This window comes from Ptiloglossa arizonensis, chromosome 13 (assembly GCF_051014685.1).
Source record: "Ptiloglossa arizonensis isolate GNS036 chromosome 13, iyPtiAriz1_principal, whole genome shotgun sequence".
In the NCBI taxonomy this organism is placed as follows: Eukaryota; Metazoa; Arthropoda; class Insecta; order Hymenoptera; family Colletidae; genus Ptiloglossa; species Ptiloglossa arizonensis.
The window spans coordinates 596,376-615,878 of record NC_135060.1 but is presented as its reverse complement, the minus strand read 5'-3'; the positions used below and the strand labels follow the sequence as shown (position 1 = coordinate 615,878).

The 19,503-nt window shown below is 45.7% G+C and overlaps 1 protein-coding gene across 2 annotated transcripts in view; it reads left to right on the top strand.

Annotated features, from left to right (window-relative positions):
- Positions 1–19,503, top strand: part of Mbo (nuclear pore complex protein Nup88) — a 72,791-nt gene that overhangs the window by 39,368 nt on the left and 13,920 nt on the right. The window contains exon 2 of one of the 2 annotated variants that reach the window (XM_076325660.1): positions 13,224–13,393. The exons of the other annotated variant lie outside the window; for it this stretch is intronic. Coding sequence (XP_076181775.1) covers positions 13,224–13,393 — 170 coding nt within the window. The remainder of the gene's footprint in view (positions 1–13,223; positions 13,394–19,503) is intronic. 2 annotated transcript variants of the gene reach the window in all.

Below are 19,503 nucleotides of genomic sequence, written 5' to 3'. Positions count from 1 at the left end.
CACGACCGGAGATACCATTTTTACGCGTATTTTAAATACATTCTTGGGATTATCTTCATTAAATCCAACGTGACTAACATTCGGAGGTTTGGAAAGCAAAAGAACTTTTCCAACGTTGCTACTGTGTTTGTTTAAAAAGAAACGTTTTTCGACTCTGACTTACTTCGACGAATCTCCAACAACGATTCTCCCGTAGTCTCGTACACGTTCATTCTCTGTTGTTCCAATCCTTAACCTTTCGCGAAACAATCACTCAATAAGTGAACCGATCCACAAATTTCCCATGTTCGAATCAACGAAACATAAATCGATGTAACTTCAGATGCTTTCATATTTTGACAGCTAACATCGCTACGTGGAACTAATTTTTAATGTAAACATTGCAATTCAATGCGAAGATTTAAGCCGTACAAGACTTATACCATTACTCAAAACAAAGGATTGCGGGGTTAGTCCGCTGTAGCTCTCATGGTCTCAATTGTGCTCTACTAGAGCCTTAAAGCGCTCGGAACGGCTGCTTGTCGTGTCTTTGGTTGAATTTGTGGACTAACCAAATCGTCTGAAAATTATCTCTTGCTTGAATACAAATTTTGCAATACGAGCGAAACGAATGTTTATTGGTGGTGCGCTCTAAATAAAAAAAAATCAGATTTTTAAAAAAATACTTTCTAGAATACGAAATAATTCCTGTTAAAAATTCTCTAATAAAAATTAGCGCGATAAATTGCAGAATAAGGGTAGAGGAATGTGTCAAATTACGGTACGAAGTTAGAGTGGAAAGCGTATCGAAGCAGCTGGCGGTAGTAGCAGTGGGTTACGTGCTCATCTAAAAACCAAACACAATATAAGCCTATTAAAAAGAGATCATGATAATTCTGAGGAGGAGAAGTTTGTCAAAGAATCAGAAATTGCCTCTGCCTGGAAAGTAACGGCATACTTTGAGGAAGAAATTGATGAATCTTTGCCAGCTTATTATTTGTCGCTTATGTAACTCCTTTTGGGACTGATTTTCCCTTCACCTTGGAATACATTTCGTGTACAATCTACTTTATGAAAAGAAAACTTTCATAATGATTCAATATTTAACTATTATACGTATACGTTATACGCGCTGACGCCGTCTGGACCGCTCGGACCGCTCCGTTCAATGTCTAAAAGACTAACGCAAGATCTCGAGTGACCCACGTTCGTCCCGCGAGGGTTAAATACGTAAATATATATAATTTACGAACCGCGCAAGTAGTTTAAGGAATTTAAGAAGTTTAAGGAGAAACCCGTTGTTATTGGACGAGCGAGGAATAGAAACTTGTTCATCTTCACCTTCCATTCGTTGCTCGAAATTTGTATCTAGAGGAGAAGTTTGTCCATCCCTGTCGCATAGCAACCGCCGGCATCAACATCGAATTGAACGAGCAAGAATTCGGGAGGTTAGCGGAGGTCCAGGAGAAGCCGCAGGAATAAAAGGGAAATGTATGGAAGGAAAGATCTAATTTGTTCCTGTCGGGTCTGTTTTCGGTTGAGGGTGGCTGCAGACGGGGGTAACGGAGCGAAATTAATATTCATAAGCGTCCAGAGAGGTCTCGAGGGCGGGGTCAACTTACATGTATCTTTTGCTACTGACCCTGGCTACCGGGGCGATAACGGTCAGAAATTAAAATACTACCCAGCCAACTTTTAACCCTTCTTCGGTGTTCGAAATACACGTATGGACGTGGCCGTACTCCTGCGTCGTTGCGCGATCTCGATTCTTAAAGCTGCATAGGTTACCGTGATTCTCGACGCTTCTTGTTGTTCCCCGAAATGTAAATCCAAGCTAAATGCGCCACGAGGGAAAACAATCGCAGCGGTTGCAGATTCGTTCCGCGAAAAGCGGGCAACGAATTTCAACTTTCCGTCGACAGTGGAAGTAAGAAGATCTCACAGTTCGCCGCGAACTATGCACGAATGTAACGACTATACTTCTCTTTCGTCCTCTTGCCACGAGGGGACATTGTACACCGTACAATACAATACGATAAAAATTGGACGAGTACCTACGCGTGAGACAGAATACGATTCGACGAGCGCGTCTGACCATTGCTCTCCACTTCTACTTGTGCGGCGTATAGTATTATAGATACATCGTATTACAACTGCCTCGCCAGTTTGTGTAAAAAAAAAATTGATTCGATTGCACGGGACATCGACAAGAAATATTCATGCGTCGCTTAAAATTAATTCGTCGCTGGACGCGTTCGAAATATTACCTTCTGCGTAAAACGTAACGATCAACGATAACGACGATACGGCTAAGGTTCGATGGTCTCTCGTAAAGCGATCAAAAATAACCCTCCGTGTCGGAGAAAATTAATCCTCTTCGATACATCAGGCGTACATCGTACGGTCCACGATACACGACAGCAAATATCATTAATCGAGCGAGTCGTTAAGCACAAAGTGACACAGCACAGGCAGACCACGAGGATGTCGCGAAGACAGACCCGAAGGTGGATGAGCTGGCACTTCCTACGGTATACAATTAGTCGTCGAGTATTAATCCTGCCCGGTAGCCGTTACCCGACAGGATATTATGGTCCCGCAGGCAGTAACAATGAGGATTATATGGGGAAAACGCTTCGATAGCGTTTCTAATACAAGCTGTACCGGCACGGTAGTTACAGGGTGCGTCGTTCTCGTAAACGTTCGCCCACGGACTGACTTAACTTGGCTGGCAATAATAAAATGATATAGGAGGCAAAATATGCATTTAAATTATCGCTCCGCGATAATAATTTGCATACCGCCGCGGCACCTCTCCGCCACTTCGATGCCGCCGGTTCGCTTAGTTTAGCCCCGTTTAATTTAAATAATACTTCTCAGCGCGGGGGAGCACAGCTCTGGCAAGATATACATAAAATCGCCATAACATTGTAAATTATTACTGATACGGCTTATATCGTGAGAGAGAGGAGCTCCTCCCTCCTTCGTCCCCTTTCTCTCATCCTTCTAACTCGAACCGTACCTCCTTCGCTTCCTCTTGTTGTCGAGACGCTTCCAGGACACTCGTATCCGAACGATTACGAAAGCCTGAAAGGTCCCAGTGATCGAACCGACCGCATCGAATGCGAGTACTCGCATTCGAGATCTGTTCATCGAAAAAGAGAACCATGGTTCACCATAAGGGGCCGAGACAATGCTTCGTCTTCGCACCGGTTCCGCTGAAGAATGCACCGTATGCGCTTAGCCGATACTCTTCTGCGTACCCAAAAGCTACACCTCCGACGAGAAATTAACGGCGTTGGGGAGGTTTTAATCGTAAACGAAAATGGATCGGCTAGACGAACAACTACGACTGTCCTTTATCTATCGTACGAGATCTTGTTGCGACAGTGGTGTCAAAGAGTTGTATAAATCGGGACTCGGACAATGTCGCGGCTAAACGCGTGCCCGAAAACTATTGTATTTACAAGGCGGCGCAATTCGGTAGAGTTTAGTTCCTTCGCTTTCTCTCGTACATTCGTTTCTCCGATATCGTTAAAAATCGCGTTTCCGGTTCGGCTCGTTTCTCGAGCGCTTCAAGCGCTAATAAGAAATCTTTTCCCGGGGCGCGCGATAAAATATCGCCGGTATGCGATAAGTCTGCGGTAATGATTCTAATATGCTGACGGAGGAAATTCAGAATTTAAATTGTGGCCATAATTTCAGCGGCAATGGGACGATAAAATCCCATGTATTCGGTATCAATGGGGTGTACGTCGTTGGTCGACGTAACGATCAATTCTTCGACTGCTCCGCCATCGCAAAATTTCGCGTTTCGCGCCGAGCGGGGTTAAAAACTCGACGAACGTGACGACGAAAAAATTAATAATCCACCATTGGATCGAAGAGACTGAAATTCTATGATAATCAAATGGGGTACCGGGAGCTTCTATGGTCCGTGATGCGAATTCTTGGCCGCTTTCGAGACCCGCGCGCAACCGGGAGCAATTCTATTTACCCTAGCGCGTGCACCGAGATGCCCAACGTGGCCTCGCGGCTTTGCGTTATTATTTTATCAAGCCGTAATATAGAGAGGCGAGGACCGAGATGTTTGAGCGTCCTGGTGCAACAAACGACAGAAACAGCACCCTCGTTGACGGAGCTTGCCGGACATCGCCGATGCTCCGTGGCGTTTACCCATCGTCGTGCCAACCGGACCGCGCAATTCCGCAAAGTATGCAGATCTAAGAATTCAAATGGCCGCCCTATAGCGGCCGTAAAATGGCGGACAATCGCGCTCGTAAACCACTATATTAAAATTCTATATCGTTCCCCGTAGCCACCACCGTCGATGATATCATTCCTCCCTCGTTCTCCCGTTCTTTCGTCCCTCTCGGACGTCCAAGCCGATGTTCAACGTCCGGCGCAACCTTCCCACCTACCGATCTTTACATTGTACGGTCCAGCCGAGCGTTTATGTCCGCGGTGCGGTTACGCGCGCGGACATTGGCGCCTCGCGGCTCGGGATACGTTCGTCCACGTTGTAAACCACTGTTGCGTTTCATTTTCAAAATGCAGTTTCCCCGGTGGGGACAAAAGACCGAAGGCGACCGGTTGCCTCGTATAACCAAGATGAACTCTTCCATCCTCTCGTACTTGCACACCGCGCTTTCCTCCAGTTACGTTTCTTCCGTAATCGTTGAATAATCTTGGTCGGCACGTCGAACTCCGCTTCTACATTGTTTCTTAATGTACGAGAAATTGATATTCATCGTCTTCGAGGAAACGTTGATATCTTTATATTCGAAGGTCGAATCGCTGTAAAATTAAGCGAAACTTGAGTCTAAATTTGGATTCACTTTCTTTTCTTTAATATACGGATACACATTTTTCAAAACACCAAATATGAATTTTGATTCATTTTCTTGGAATTAATTACCAATTAACGAAAACTTTATTTTGGATCGAACCGACTGGCCAGTCCCGTAAAATTTCACTTTTTCGAGAGGTACGCTCGAGTTTTATTGGTTTCTTGTCTACCGGCTTTTATATTCTGCGAAGTTTGCGATCATTCGCCGGACATGGACATTCCCATTTACTCGCACCCTCGTGTCCATGCACGCGGAGATTGGCGCCAAGGTTCCGGATACTTGGACCGAGACGTAAAGTATGCGAGCCTTTTTAGGGAACGTTGTTGCAACAAAAAAATCTTGCTTCGATGTTTGGATACTTTTTAAAAAAACGAGCGATCATTGGTTCGACGATGCTCCCCCTCCGCAACACCGTTGACGACAACGCGAAACAACGCGAAACAACGCGAAACGTTTAATTAGGAGAGCAGCCTCGTTGCTTCGATCCAATCGTTCGATAAACGCGCCCAATGATTCGTCGAAAAGAGGAGCATACTTGATGCGACAGGTGGGTAAACAGAGACCGCGAAACAAAAGGAAGAAAACAGACAGAGACGAGCGTACAATAGAACGACCATAATGGATATTACGTTTGTGTATCGCTGATTCGTGTCTCACGCGCGCGGAATGACGGGAATACGCAATAAGTTAATCGTGTTAACGGCTCTCTTGATTAAACGAACGATCAGGCTGATGGTGACTGTCGTGCGGGGCGCGTAGGAACCCATGGGTGCGGCACGGTCGGACATTAATACAAAACTCGATTGTCATTCGTCGCTTGACTCCACACCCCTGATTACGTCGATTCATTAACAATAGCCGCTGGTATCGTCCACCCCAAAATGAATTGTTGTTTCACCGTTGCAACGGAAAGCCTATTAGTCTTCGTCGTTACCCTATCAGAGACACGGAATTAATCGCGTATCGCTCGATTTCCATATTCGCGCTTCTTATCTGTACCGAACACCTCCCGAACAAATATGGTTAGCCCTCCCTAACGAACCGAAAACTCTTCGACTCGCGAGAGTAGATCCTCAACGGTTCGTCCTACCTTAACGGTCGGAAAAAAGATCCGTGTTCCGGAATTTTGTTTTCAAGAAATAAGGAACGGGTTTCCTTTTTTAATATTTACTATTTTTCGCTATACAAGATTATTTACGCGTCTCGTATTTCAACCTCTGCGAAAGCACAAGTCCTTCGCGGAAATCGTTCTTAATTTCAAGGCGGTCGAGAAAAGTTAAAAATAGATCGATTATATTTTTTAGGAGTTTGCGCGCAACGGTAGATTGTAATCGTTAATTTATCATTAAAAATTGTTAAATTGGTAATTTTTCGACCAACTGCACCTTCCTTTCCCTATTTTCCGGTACTCGTCTAGCGATCTCGAACCGTATCGCGGAATAAAATAACATTGCGCGTACTCTTTGTATTTCGTACGAGGACACGCATCTACGTCCCTTCTCTCTCTCGCGGCGCACTCGATACCGGCCCTGAATCGCTAAAAGCTACTGGAAAATACCGTAAATAAAAGTATCGGGTACCCGGAGCGCCGCGAGTATGAAAAATTAGGTCCGGGAGAAGGCAGAGCCCCGGGTACCGGTAGGCGACAGTTTAAATCGCGTCTCGTCGACGGAAACGTGCCAAAATTTCCGCGAAAGAGAGAGTAAGGATTACTCGAAAGCGGGACAATAAAGGGTGTCGGAGGACGACGCAATGAAAAGGGTGGTAGCCGGGGAAGTGCGAGGAGTAAAAGGTGGGACGAGGGTACGGGATTCCCGGGTACCGATGCCGACAGCGGCGGCAGTGCCGCGCGAGGCTGTAATGCGTTATTAATGAACACCAAGAATTTCATTAAAGATTGTTTGTATATCAAACTGTCCACTAAATTATGCCCTATAACCCCCGTGGCGCCTTCCCGTGCCTGGAAACTATTGGCTGCGGGCACGGGTAGGCACCGCCTTTTACACCTACCGACCGTACGCGATTCTTCGAGCCGCGAAACATCCAACTTTTGCCCTTCGATCGAAAATCATTTCGAATCGACGAAACGCCGAATCGATCGCTACGCCCTCCTCTCCGCGATCGAGCCGGAACCCATCGTTTCGAATCGGTACCTAGACGGAGTCAATTATTTCGCGACCTTTGCTACATACGTTATTAGAAGGGACGATATAGGTAAGTACAACATGGCGCGCGCGACGAGCTGAAGAAGGATCTATGCGGGGAAAGAGAGAACGGTTGCGGAAGGGTACGAGCAGAACTCGAGGGAAAGAGACGGAACGAACAGGCATGACGCGTCGAATGAACAGCCAGGGGGAAACGAGAGGAAGAGGCTATGTAGACGCGGTGGGTGGAGAGATACAGTTAATCGTTGGGAAGCTATTAACTTCGGACTGGAATGCCCCATAGCGCCTCATTTCGTTCAATGCAAATTTACGCCCGACGTCGACCACCTAACGGGCCTCCCTACCTCTTTCTCACTGAAAACGACGCGTATACCGGGTGTACCCTGCTGTCCTTCCACGGTCTCGACTTGCCTCCGGAACGATCCTCGACCACTACCGCCAAACGTCACTCTACGCTACAGACATTTCCAAATTATTGCCCTCCTTTTCTTCCTCTCGTTACATTTCCTTACTATTTTTTGTTAGAAACGCTACGACAAATATCGTTACCGTTAGTCGCGAATTATCGGTCGCGCTGTTTACGAGCTTTCGAATGGAAAGTCTTATTTTGGAAAAAGTAACCCCCAGTTCGTACACGTGTATTTTGTACAGAGTACCGTTTACTTGCACAATGTCTTTGCTCTCTTATTCGCTTTCGTTTGGTGGTTGTTCTTTTTAGGGGGACGATTCGGAAAGGAAGTTCTCGATCCGCGCTAACAGAGTACGTTAACGTCGTCTCGTTGCGGCCCAGGATTCCAAGTGTCGCGCAGTCTCCCATCTATTCGAAACGCCCGAAGGATTTGTGAATTTGGAAATCGTATCTAATTGAAATTCTTGGAGGATAATGGTCTAACAATAAGTAGTCAGCGAAGAAGCTACTAGAAGTTATCCAATTTGGTTGTCTCTCGTAGACGATCAACATCGTAATCGGTGACCCGCTTCGTAGTTGCAGAGCGAAACTTGGATCCTTCTAGCGTTACCCTCCGCCCCCTGATCGTCCTACCATGGTTGTTGGCTTATTAGTTTAGAACTTAGGCTTAATATAAAGTTGCGTGTGTCGCTTACGATGGAAGTCTCGCTGCGAGACAGTAGGAATTTCTCTTCGCGAGCCGAATATACATTTACCTTTCCGGAATTTGCATTTTATTGTTCCGATAATCGATGAAACGCGTATTATCCGATTCCGATGCTCGAATCTTTATTCCCGTCTCTGCGAAATTGCTTCTCTACGTTTAGAAGAAATATGCGAAGCGGTACGAGGTGACGCAGGAGTGCGTTTGGGAAAAAACGATGAGTGTAAGTATTGCGATTTGTCGGATATTCTATCTTATCGATTCTTACGAAACAAAATGACGTCCAACGAAACATTGAAATTATTTCAATTCCGTTCAAATGTATTTACAAATAGGGGAAATAATCGTATGTAACATTGTACGTCCAAATATTTATTCGACGCGAATATCTAGCTTGTGGCGGCACTAACCACGCTCGCCACGCTCGCCACCAGAGGGAAAACTGACCGTCGACCGTTTCTCGCAAGTCTCCCGTACCTGCTCCTCTCGGTATATATAAGGTCCTTTACTTACCTTCAACGTACGTTAAAGCGCGCAAAAATTCCATTTCGTGTACAATTCATCGCGCGTAAGATAATAAAAAATAAACCGATCGATTTTACATATTTTTAAACCAAAGTAGTTTAAGCCGTTACGTGTTAGAAATTTCGATAAAATTATTTCAAACGAATATACAGGCAGTAATTGCGCAAGTACCACGGTGTCCGAGTATCGAGTCGAGTAACTGTACGTGATCTTGGGTCAATTGATTGCGAAAAGTACTGGAAAAAATTAACGAGCGAATTTAGAGACAATGTGTCATAGACGAGTAAAATATTGCGCGCGAAGGTGTGCATCTTAACGCGGGGAATGACGCGTATGGAGGAGCTCACTGATAAATAGCTACGTAACGGGTGCTCAAGATACACATAGTTAACACCAGAATGCGGCAGGAGCTGACTAACGACGACTGATGCTCCCACTATATAATTTCAAAGCATACGCACGCGTACACGTGAAACTAAAGCGCCACCAAGCTGTTAACACCTTAATATGGACAAATGTCGGATTATATCTCAGATGAGGTTTGCTTTGCATTATTCGACTAACGTCCTCGTTAACCATCTTTGCTCGGACGACAGCCTTGCGTTATTCCTACCGAGGATTGCCGCATTTACCTTTTTCGTTTCACCGAAATCCGACGGTTTCTCGTTACGTCGAACGAATAGGGTAATTCGGTTAAGTAATTCTCGAAGAATACGTCGAAAACCCAACGCATCGGTGCTGTTACATTCCAGCGAGAGCCCTCGAGCGTGACCAAGAACTTTTTACGTCGTTCGAAAGATTAACAAAAGATGCCCGTATTTCCATAACTCGTATTCATTTGAAAAAATTTGTTGGTCGTATTCTTCAACATTCGTCCCAATGTGCGATCGTTTATAAATGATTTCGAATCTAGCTTACCGGTAGGACAGTTTCGGTTTTTTGCGGAATGTCCCGTCAGGTGTGACGTTCTTAAGTTTCTTTGGGAAAAGAGTTAATACCGAGGTGAAATCTACCAAAAAGATGTACTGGGAGGAGCGGTTAAAACCCTGAGTGTGACTCTCTTCCTTGAGCAAAGGCAGGTTTTCCAACAAGACTTCGCCGCAGCTTACAAAGCAAAACAACCGAAGAGTGGCTGCGAAACAATGTCCCGGAGTTCCTTTCAGCCGAAGAGTGGCTCTCTGCCAGTCCAGATTTGAATCTGCCCGATTATAAACTGTGGTCGAAGCTGGAGAATATTACCCGCAAGAATTACAAAAATTTGGCTACCTTAAAGAACGCCCTGACAATAGTAGCTTCTGAAATTACCGTAGAAACCATGCGTACCACGATAGTCGATTGGTCGCATCGTTCGCAAGACTGCGTCGCTATTATTCGTATCGAATAATACCGTAGCAAAACAATTAAAACTAAAAGCCAAGTTCTTCCGATAGAGAAGAATCGTTTGCAAATTATTTTACTTACTCAAAGTCTTTTACCAGTTAGAAATATTTCTTATTTCGGAACAGAGATTTAGAAAATTGTTACTCGATGTAACCGTGTTTCTCGAAATAGAAAGTACTCGATAATAAATCCGTTTACTTGTTTTCCGCTGATCGATCGCACGGAACAGTGGCTAAAAAAGAAATTGAACCGCTTAAAAGACGAATACGCGTGTCAACGTCTTACGTAACTGTTACCGCTTACTATATGCGCCAATAGAGAACATTCGGATTTGAATTATTTGAATCGTTTCGCTGGAACAGAGTCCGGCCGAAAAACAGCGATGCGATACGATCCGCCAACACCACGTGCCCGAGCAATAAGATCGTGGTGCGTTCTTAACGCTTTGCCAGCCACCCGAACAAGGGAACGCTCGTCTAACAAGGGAAGTTAGAGAACTCGGAAATTTACAAATTTTCAAAACATTTTATACGAGTGGACCGTTCGTCCGTAACGCGCTGTCTTGTTCAAAAAAAATTCTCGGAAATTGTAAAATTTGTAACGTTCCAAGCCAGAATGCCTCCTCAAGTTGTACACGGTTTACTTTAATTATATGCAGTACACGGTTATATATTTGTAAGCGCGCAATGCGAGGATGTTTCGCTGCTCTGTAATGCGCCGTGAAACGGGTAGACCTACGCGAGCGGTTGGCAATGTGTAAGTTGCATCAGCCGATTTAACACGTTCAACCGAGCACATAATTTCGTATGTCGCGTCGTCTCGAAAGATCGAGCACCAAACGACAACGCTATAAACAATTGACGAATCTTACGAGACGGACGAAACGCATTCTCCTTTTTCCAAATAAAATTCTATCACCGCGTGCAACGATTAATATTCACGCTTAGTTTTAAAGTACGATAACGTACGAACCCTCGGCTATCGAATAACGTATCGAGTCTTAGCTACCGGGTCGCGTGTATCTGCGCGAAATTAAAGCAAAACTTGCGTTACACTTTTCGTTGGATCGTTCGAAAGGTTTGCGTTCCGAGTTATCTCGACGATACTTTGAGCCACTCTGAATCATCGTTGTCCGTTTTTCCATCTTTCATCGCCTCTTCTGCAACCGTTTTCCCTAGCTCCATCCTGAGCGCGGATTCCCGAGCAATCTCGTCTCGGAACGGTAACTTACATTAAAGATGAAAGGTAACGGGACAAGAAATCCCCCAGCAAGAAGGAGAACGAAAACAAAGAATAGGGGATAAATGTGTACGGTGGATTTTAAGAAACCGTGACAAGATTCAAGACGTCCACCTGACTGACATTTAGCAAAAGCGTCGCGAAACGGTGGAGTTAATGGTGCCGAGTCGACAACGGGAACGACAGAGAGACCGACTATGGAGCGGGGTAGAGGAGGGCGGAAAAAAGAGGGTCACGGAATGGATGTGTTCACATTATACTCTCTGTTCTTTTAATTTCTTCAAAGGGCCTCTCTCCGCGACACCTTCTCCTTCTTCCAACCTCGACTGCCGGATTAATAAGGCGTCGACGATGTGACGTCTTTTTTCTTTCTTCCCTAGACAGGACAGCAGACAGCTACCAAAGTGAATGAGAACTCTCGGTGAGAGGATAACAGAGGGAGGGAACACTCTCTTACTGGTACTTAACAGTGGGGATGAGATGAGCTGCCGTTAATAAATGTGTTTCTAACTGCGGAAGAGAGAGAGAGAGAGAGAGAGAGAGAGAGAACGAATCAAAGAGGGATAAAGAGAGAGAGAAAGAGATCGGGCACTCTCTTGCCCCACGTTGCATGCCGTCGAGGACTCCGGAGAATAAGTCTTAATGAGAAGAAAACTTTTAAACGCTCTAGACCTTCCTTCCTCGGTGCGAAAATGTGCTTAGCTTCGCACTTTTCGTCTGCAAATCAAATACGATGCCGAGAGAGCGGGGAGAGTCAATTGGGAAACTAGTTTATCGGTTAGAACTTCGAGGAACGCGACACGCGTTCACCGTAAAATAAAGATAGAGTTTGCAACGGTTGACTTCGGTCTCTCCGGATTCGTGATTCGTGGGACAGTTTCGTGAGATTATTCGGAATTGCGACAGGAAAGATGTATCGACGCGAGATACCGTGAATAATGAAAGAAAGAATTTTTTATCGATATCCTTGCAGTGGTTCCAAATTTTCGATCGGTACGTGCAGAATAAAAAGACTCGTTTTGCGAACGTTCCATTCTCGAGTATTTCGAAGATTAAAATTTTCCCGTGCTTTCACGAGTAGTCGGGAGTCTTTGATTCGTACTATCGCGAGGTATCGGGAAACGAAGAGGAAGATTCGATATCATTGGCCCTCGGTCGTCGTCTTGGCAGAAACTACCCTCCGGGTAAAAAAATAATTGCCCCTTGATACGCACCGATACCCCACCTGCAGGGATGCCAGCGCGTAATGATGTTCGCGTTCGCGAACTTAGTTCGAAATTAAATATCGAGGTGAACGAGGGTGGCAGGGCCGTGGCAAGGGGACGTTAAAGAGGAATTCCCAGCGAAAGGGGCCGAGTAGGGGAAAGGAGGCTAGGCTCGTCGTGCACCTGCCTTTTTCCCGGACCACCGTGATAAAAATCAAACTGGAAAACAAACGAGGAGCAGGATCGTATTATAAAGTTTATTAATCGATAGACGATGCGCGCCGAGGGTAAAAATGAAAGTTGAGCAACTGGGATAAATATCTCGTTACGGATGAAAATTAAAATTGTAATACTGTCCGTGGAACGAACGAACGAACTTTTGTTCGATCCCGCTTGTTCGTTACTTTTGGCAGTGACTCGTTTCTTTCGCACAATCGTCGCTACGTTTTTACTCGCTCGTCTTGCACGCGCACGTACTCGTGGAATAGTGGAAGAGGGTAAATAGCAACGAATTCTCAACGATGGAACCGATTTCTATATTCTCGTGTACGGATATTTGAACGCTTCGGTAGTTAAAATACTCGTTAAATGTAATTCAAATGCACAAATAATTATTCGAGTTGTGTAAAAAACTTGTATTTTGGTAAAGAAAAATTAACGCGTTCAACTTGCAACGAATTGCCGTATTTGTACGCGTTTATGTGCAATTGTATTTGTCCACTAGCAATATACCGATTGGTACAATATTTTCTCTCGTTGTCGTTTCAGAAACTCCGACCTACCGATCCCCCGATTTTCGAAATAAAAAATCTGTTGATCAACGAAACTGGAACGCAGCTCGTACTATGGGGCAACTTGGGGTTGATTCTCATGGAGCTTCCCAAGCGATGGGGCAAAGAGGGGATGTTCCAAGGTGGAAAAGACGAAATACTCTGCGTGTAAGTAGCGTTCGTAGCCGGATCCTCGGATCCTTCTCCGCGATTCGACGCGGAAAACCGGTAACGTTTTTTGGCGAGCGATTAAAAAATCTCGGGATTGAACGCGCGAAATCAATCTCGTAAAATAAAGAGGGAAGTTTACGGACCAAGAAATCTGGCTCCTAAAAACCGAGATAAGGTAGACCGCGAATAATAAATCGCACTATCTGGCTTCCTGCACCTCCGTGGCTCCTGTGGGCGTCCTAATATCCTGTAATTAAGAGGGTGTTACGATGACGCCCGAACCCCTTTGGCCTCCCTCTTATGGAATTAAGGTGGCTTTACTCGGTTAGTTTTCAAAAGTTCCAGGGCCGGAAAGCACCGCTGAATACAAACCGCCTCATCAACGACACATGCCACCGAGACTACTGCCTCGCGTAACATTACCCTTTGCGCCTCTGTCACGACGTCTCCTCGTTCTCGCGTCTAATCTTTCGGGTGATTAGAACCTCGCGCAATTAGCCGCGCAATTGGAGATTACCCTTGACGTTTTTCGAAACTTTTTCCAACCTACCTTACGGGGAATCGAATCGACGCGAACACCTATCGCATCCTCCGCGACCCAAGCCCGCTTTTCTTCGTCGGGGTACGAACGTTTAGACGTAACTCGAGCTCAGGATCGTCCCCGCTCCGAAATCTTACAACCGACCATTTTAAGCTCGGTTAACGCTACATTTACCAACCGGTCAAAATCACCGGTTTCGACCGTTTTTACAGTGAAATTTTCTTTAAATTCTATAGCAAAAACTTTTCAAAAACGTCACGAGTTTTCTGCAATTTTACGTTCAATCGCACGAATTTTCTACGAGTTTTCCACGCGTAGGAAAGCCTTCTCGCGACGCAAGTTCAATTTGTGTAGTAAGATTTTCCCTTCGCCCGTTCTCTCCCTTTATCTTTACCCTTTCTCCCCTAGGACCACAGATTGCACTTCTAGATTGGGATTACGCAATTACCGCATCTCTGCCTACCAGTCGCTGTGATTTTTCCGCTTACGTTACTTCGAACATTAATGTTTAAACACGGAACGAAACGATTGCTGAAAAACCACCGTATCGACGAACGGAAGGGAGAGACGATTAATTTGAATCGCGACGAACGACGCGAAACGATACCGCTTAATTCACCGGGGTAAAAGGATATCCATTCGCTCCGAGTTGTCCTTCGCGTTATAACTTCATAATAAGCCGGGTCCAGAATAAATGCATTACCTTCCTGCCGACTTCCCGCTAATTCATAATTCCGAAGTTTTTCCAGAAACGAACGAAACGTTTAGCTCCGCGAGTGCACGGGGCCAGGACCGAACAAACTGGTCAAATTAAAAGCTGGCAGTTTATGTTAAAGTTTTTTCGTTATTTCACTTAAGCAATTTTAGCTTGTTTCCGACCGGTGCGGCTGGAATCGAGGGAATTTATAAGAACGCGCGTGCCCGCGTTAAATGCACGGGGATAAAAAACCGCGGAACAGTTTGTAAGAGAGTCGCAGCCATTAGAACGAATCTCTGAGATTTAACGTCTTCTTCCTTCCTCCGGCTTAAACAAGGCTAAGTGGAGTTTATGCATTATTGCCCGCGCAATCTCCGGCGTCGCGACAGATACTTGCCCGCAAAGAAGTGGAAGTTTAAACGTCCCCCCCTGGACAAATCGTGATCGCGTTAATACCGCAACTACCAAACGTATCGTTTCGCCCGTTTTCAATTTCTTTTCGACACTGGAACTACCTACGGGCGATATCGACCCTAACGGCTCGATTCGATTTGCTTCGAACTTCCTTTCGAAGCCATCTTCTCGCTCTCGTTCCAGAGATGTATCCGATCGATTCTTCCACGAGATCGAGAGACATTTCCTCGCTATTGGGATACCTCGATCGATCGACCACGCGTTTTCGATACTTTTCATCAGCTGTAAGTTGTCGTACATACGGACCCATAGTCTCGGAAAACTCGTCCCTTTCCTTTCGAACTTCTTTGTACCTTTTGAAGGTGGTTCGGGAAACTTAAATTGCGTAAATAACGAAACGTCTTCTAAATAAAAATTTTCCAATGGAAATGTAAAGCCTGGGATATTTACTCGATTGTTAACGACGTCTTTGCCTACGATATTCGTGGGCAATTACGAAAGTAGACGGCTAACGATCCTCGTGAATCGATCGATGATTTCTCGAGCGTTATCCGCGCAAAGGTATCGTAGCATGATTTAAGCGGTGTTGCAGAAATCCAGGGAAAATAGCTCCGATACAATACCCGGCATCCTCATCGGCCAACAGATCCCAAGCTCCGAAGCGTGGAAAAGCGAGCGGCCGAGCTTCGGATTAAGCAAATGGCGGCAATAATAGTGATTATTCGGATTATGATATCAGAGCGCGAAGTGGGTTCGCTTGGACTTACCAGCAGCCACTAACTGCTGCGCCACCAAATCCCGACTTCAAGACACCGGATTAAAACTATTACCACTTCACGGCACCTCTACCCTTCGGTCTTCCGCACCGAAACCAGTCCCTTCCTCTTTCTCCCGTCTTTGCAAAAGACTCCTTCGACCCCCGAAAACACGGTTACTTTAAATGTCGGTGAAAAGCTGAGATTTCGTTGATTTCTTACCCGAACGCGAAACGGAATAAACGATATTTTTAGGAATCCAATGATCGCTCGTGAAACGTATTTATTATCCTTTTATATCGAAACTTTCTATCGTAAATTTTAGAAATCTTTTTCCGCTAGATTCAAAGGCTAGATTTGTCCAAAACGCTAACCTAATTCCGATGCTGACTTTGACCGCTCTCTTCCTAATTGGATCGGTCGTTTCGATAAGTACACGCGAACGGTATTTCTTCTTGAACCGAAGTTCGAAGCAACGGTACCTGCCGACGACCTTGGCCATAATAGTTTGCCACTCCTTCTGGTAAACATCCCGCCGGATAATCGTTATAGGAAGAAGGTGCAATTTGAAACGTATACCGCGGACCGGAGTAAGTTGCGGCGCGGCGCGGCGCGGCGTCGCGAATTGTGATATTAATTCGGCAACGGACCATGAACCGAGCGTTATTTCGTGTGCCACCGGAAGATCGTCGCCTCGTGGTTGGCTCTCGCGGCTAATTATTGTTTTAAGGATTACCGTTATGTGTTTATTATGCGGTCTGCGAGATCCTTTCCTACCTTAATATTCGGTAGATTTCTACTTCGGTGTCTCTACGTGGCGCACCACCGGAGAGACCTGCACCCCGTATCCCGTCTCCTTTTCTCATCCCTCACGTCGCAGCCAGCCTACCTTTATGAATAATTTTCACCTTTCGTGCCACCTACCCGCACCACCCAACCGCTCCACTTCCAACAAACGTTCCTCCGAATCGTCCCCGGAGTATTCACCTCGCACACCCCTAATGCTGTCCTCGTTCGTGGCTGATTCCACTTTCTGATCCTTGCCACTCGTTGGGACGCTCTTACGGAAAAAGAGGACATCGGTAGCATTCGAATGCCGAGGAACACCTAACCGATGTCTCGGTCTCTTACGAAACTTGAAAATCTTGCAAAGTTTTGCACGGTTTCTTTCAACGTTCTTTCAAATGTGTGCTTTTTATCTTCGATGGGAAATCTCGCTCAGTTTTTTCCGTTACTCGCTGTTCGAGTGGCCCTACTTTAAAAGTGTAACCCTCGGTTGTGACACATCATCGAAGCTTCCAACGGTTCTTGCGGGTAGTGTAACATAAGCTACGGAAGGGAACAGTCTATAGTTGCAAACTCTAAGTTTGGCTTAGTCAAGTCTGTCGATCGGATTAAGAATCAAAATTTTAACCTCGCTGCAACATCGAGAGTCAACGTTTCGAAATATCGGATTGGTAGAAATCCTGGACATAAAAACAAATTGTCTCTTTTTGGAGCTCTATTTTATATAAACGGTTACAAAATGTCCATTGTTTTCTATAGTGTTGTTTCGCCAAATCTCGAACGAATTTTTTTCATTCTCAAATGTCTATCCAGCGGGGCAATTTTTTAACACTTGTGACACATTTCTTATCGGTAACCTATCGTATTTCGTATATAACGGTTACATCGGCCCGATGCTGGTGAGAAACTGAAATTACTAAAGCCTATCGTTACACGAACGCAGCTCGTTAATTCTTACGCTTCGATCTTAAATAATTTTGCCAACGTTTCGTAACGTTACCTTATTGCACTTTGCCTCTTCGCGATTCTATTTTATTTTCCACCACGCGTTTAATTTGTTTTCCCTTTTCGTATTTTACTTTCCGTATTGTGCGATAAAGATCTCGAATAAATGAATAAATTAACCTCGTGTAAGAGTTTATGCGTTGCGAAGCGGTGTGTGTGGCGGACACGTCGCGGCGGAGTGTACGAACCTGAGACAACTCGCAGGACAAGGCGGCGAGTTGTTCAATTTCCAGAGTAACGGAAAAAGTAACCACGGAGCGAGGAAAAGCGAGACGAAACCGAGATATCGATCGGTATTGTATCGGACGCGAAAAGTGACCGTCGCGACCGCATTCGTGCGATAATTTTCTCAATTTATATCGTGCGATAATTTTTCTCAAAGAAAAAGAGAAAAAAGAAGACCGTTAGTTTTCTTTGGTCGTTGTGCGGACAAAATTGTAATCGGCGCGAAGGTTCCTCGTTTCGTCCACAATGGCTCGATATACTCGAGGAACGGAACTCGTATAACCGGGCGGGCAACTTTCCTCGTCATCGTCGTCATCGTCATTAAAACAGTGCCGCGATACGAAGGCATTCGAATCGACCCTTAAGAATTTTCAACGAGATCACTAGAGATCCGGAAGCACGTGCCGTACGTGTTACGGAATATTTCACTCGCGCGCACGAGCCCGCGACTCACCCCTTGGTCCTGAAGGGCTGTTGCAGACACTCTCCTATCTGTCCCAGCGCGGGCTCAGCCCGGAGTGAAAGGGGATAGGATGCGTTTATTTAAAAAATGATTTAACCTAATGGTTTTACATATGTAATCCCGATATAAACCCGAGGCTAATCTCGGGGAACCACACGCGGCTCACTCGTACATTCGGTCCACTAATCCACGTACGCCCGCACCCACGTGTCTCCGCACAATTACCGCATCGCCGTCCACCGTCCACCGTCCACCGTCCACCGTCCACCGTCCACCGCCCACCGTCCACCGCCCACCGCCCACTGTCCCCTGGTCCGGTCCACATACCTCCACATACCCCGGCTTGACCCGTTCAAACCCCCTTTTTTCCAACTTTTTTTCGATGAGCAAGCACTAACGAAAATCACCAGTTTCCCAGCGTGCTGGCTGGCTCCGAGGGTGCACGGTAAGAGGGGTGTGTTTGCGGAGGCCGAGCATAGGGTGCGTTGTGCTCGAGCGCGCGCCCGGATGATTTAGATGGTCCCCGATGATATCCGCACCTTTTGAAAAATGTCGCCACACCGAGGAAAAAAACATAGAAGCCGCGGCTAACTGGCTGGTATGTGCGCCGCGCTTTATCAGCCTCTGGCGAAACTTTATTGCCACCCGCATGATATTTCTCGTCGAATCAGCGTTAACAAAAGAGCCACCGTGTGAGGGATCGTTGAGTGAAATTAGAGAATCGGTGTTACGTAATTGCGATTACGCGGATCTCCTACACCGGAGAACGCTGAACCGAAGCCCCGCTTCCGTGTCAACTTTTACCTCGAACGCTGTCGAGCGTATCTTTCTCAAACTTGTGTTTCGATGTTGCTTCGCATCTAAACCTACCGAGTCACGTGTGACGGTATTTTAACAAAATTGTAACACCCGAGACCACAAGGACAAACAAATATTGGGAATTTTTGAAAAGATACCTTGGAGAAAGCGAAATTTTACGGAAGAAAGTGAAATTGTTTTTCTTAGATGCGAATAGAGCGATCGAAGACATCACGCTGGTTATGGATCGGGCGATCGAGAGACGTTTACTTTATACGCGTACCCGTGACTGGATTAAGGCGTGGACTTTAGGGTTTATAGCCCAGGGGCCTCCGCATAGCTCGCTGGCCTACCGAGATTAAGCGAAAAGTTATTTCATTTGTGAATACCGAATCATCGGTGTTTCCAAATGCACCATTGATG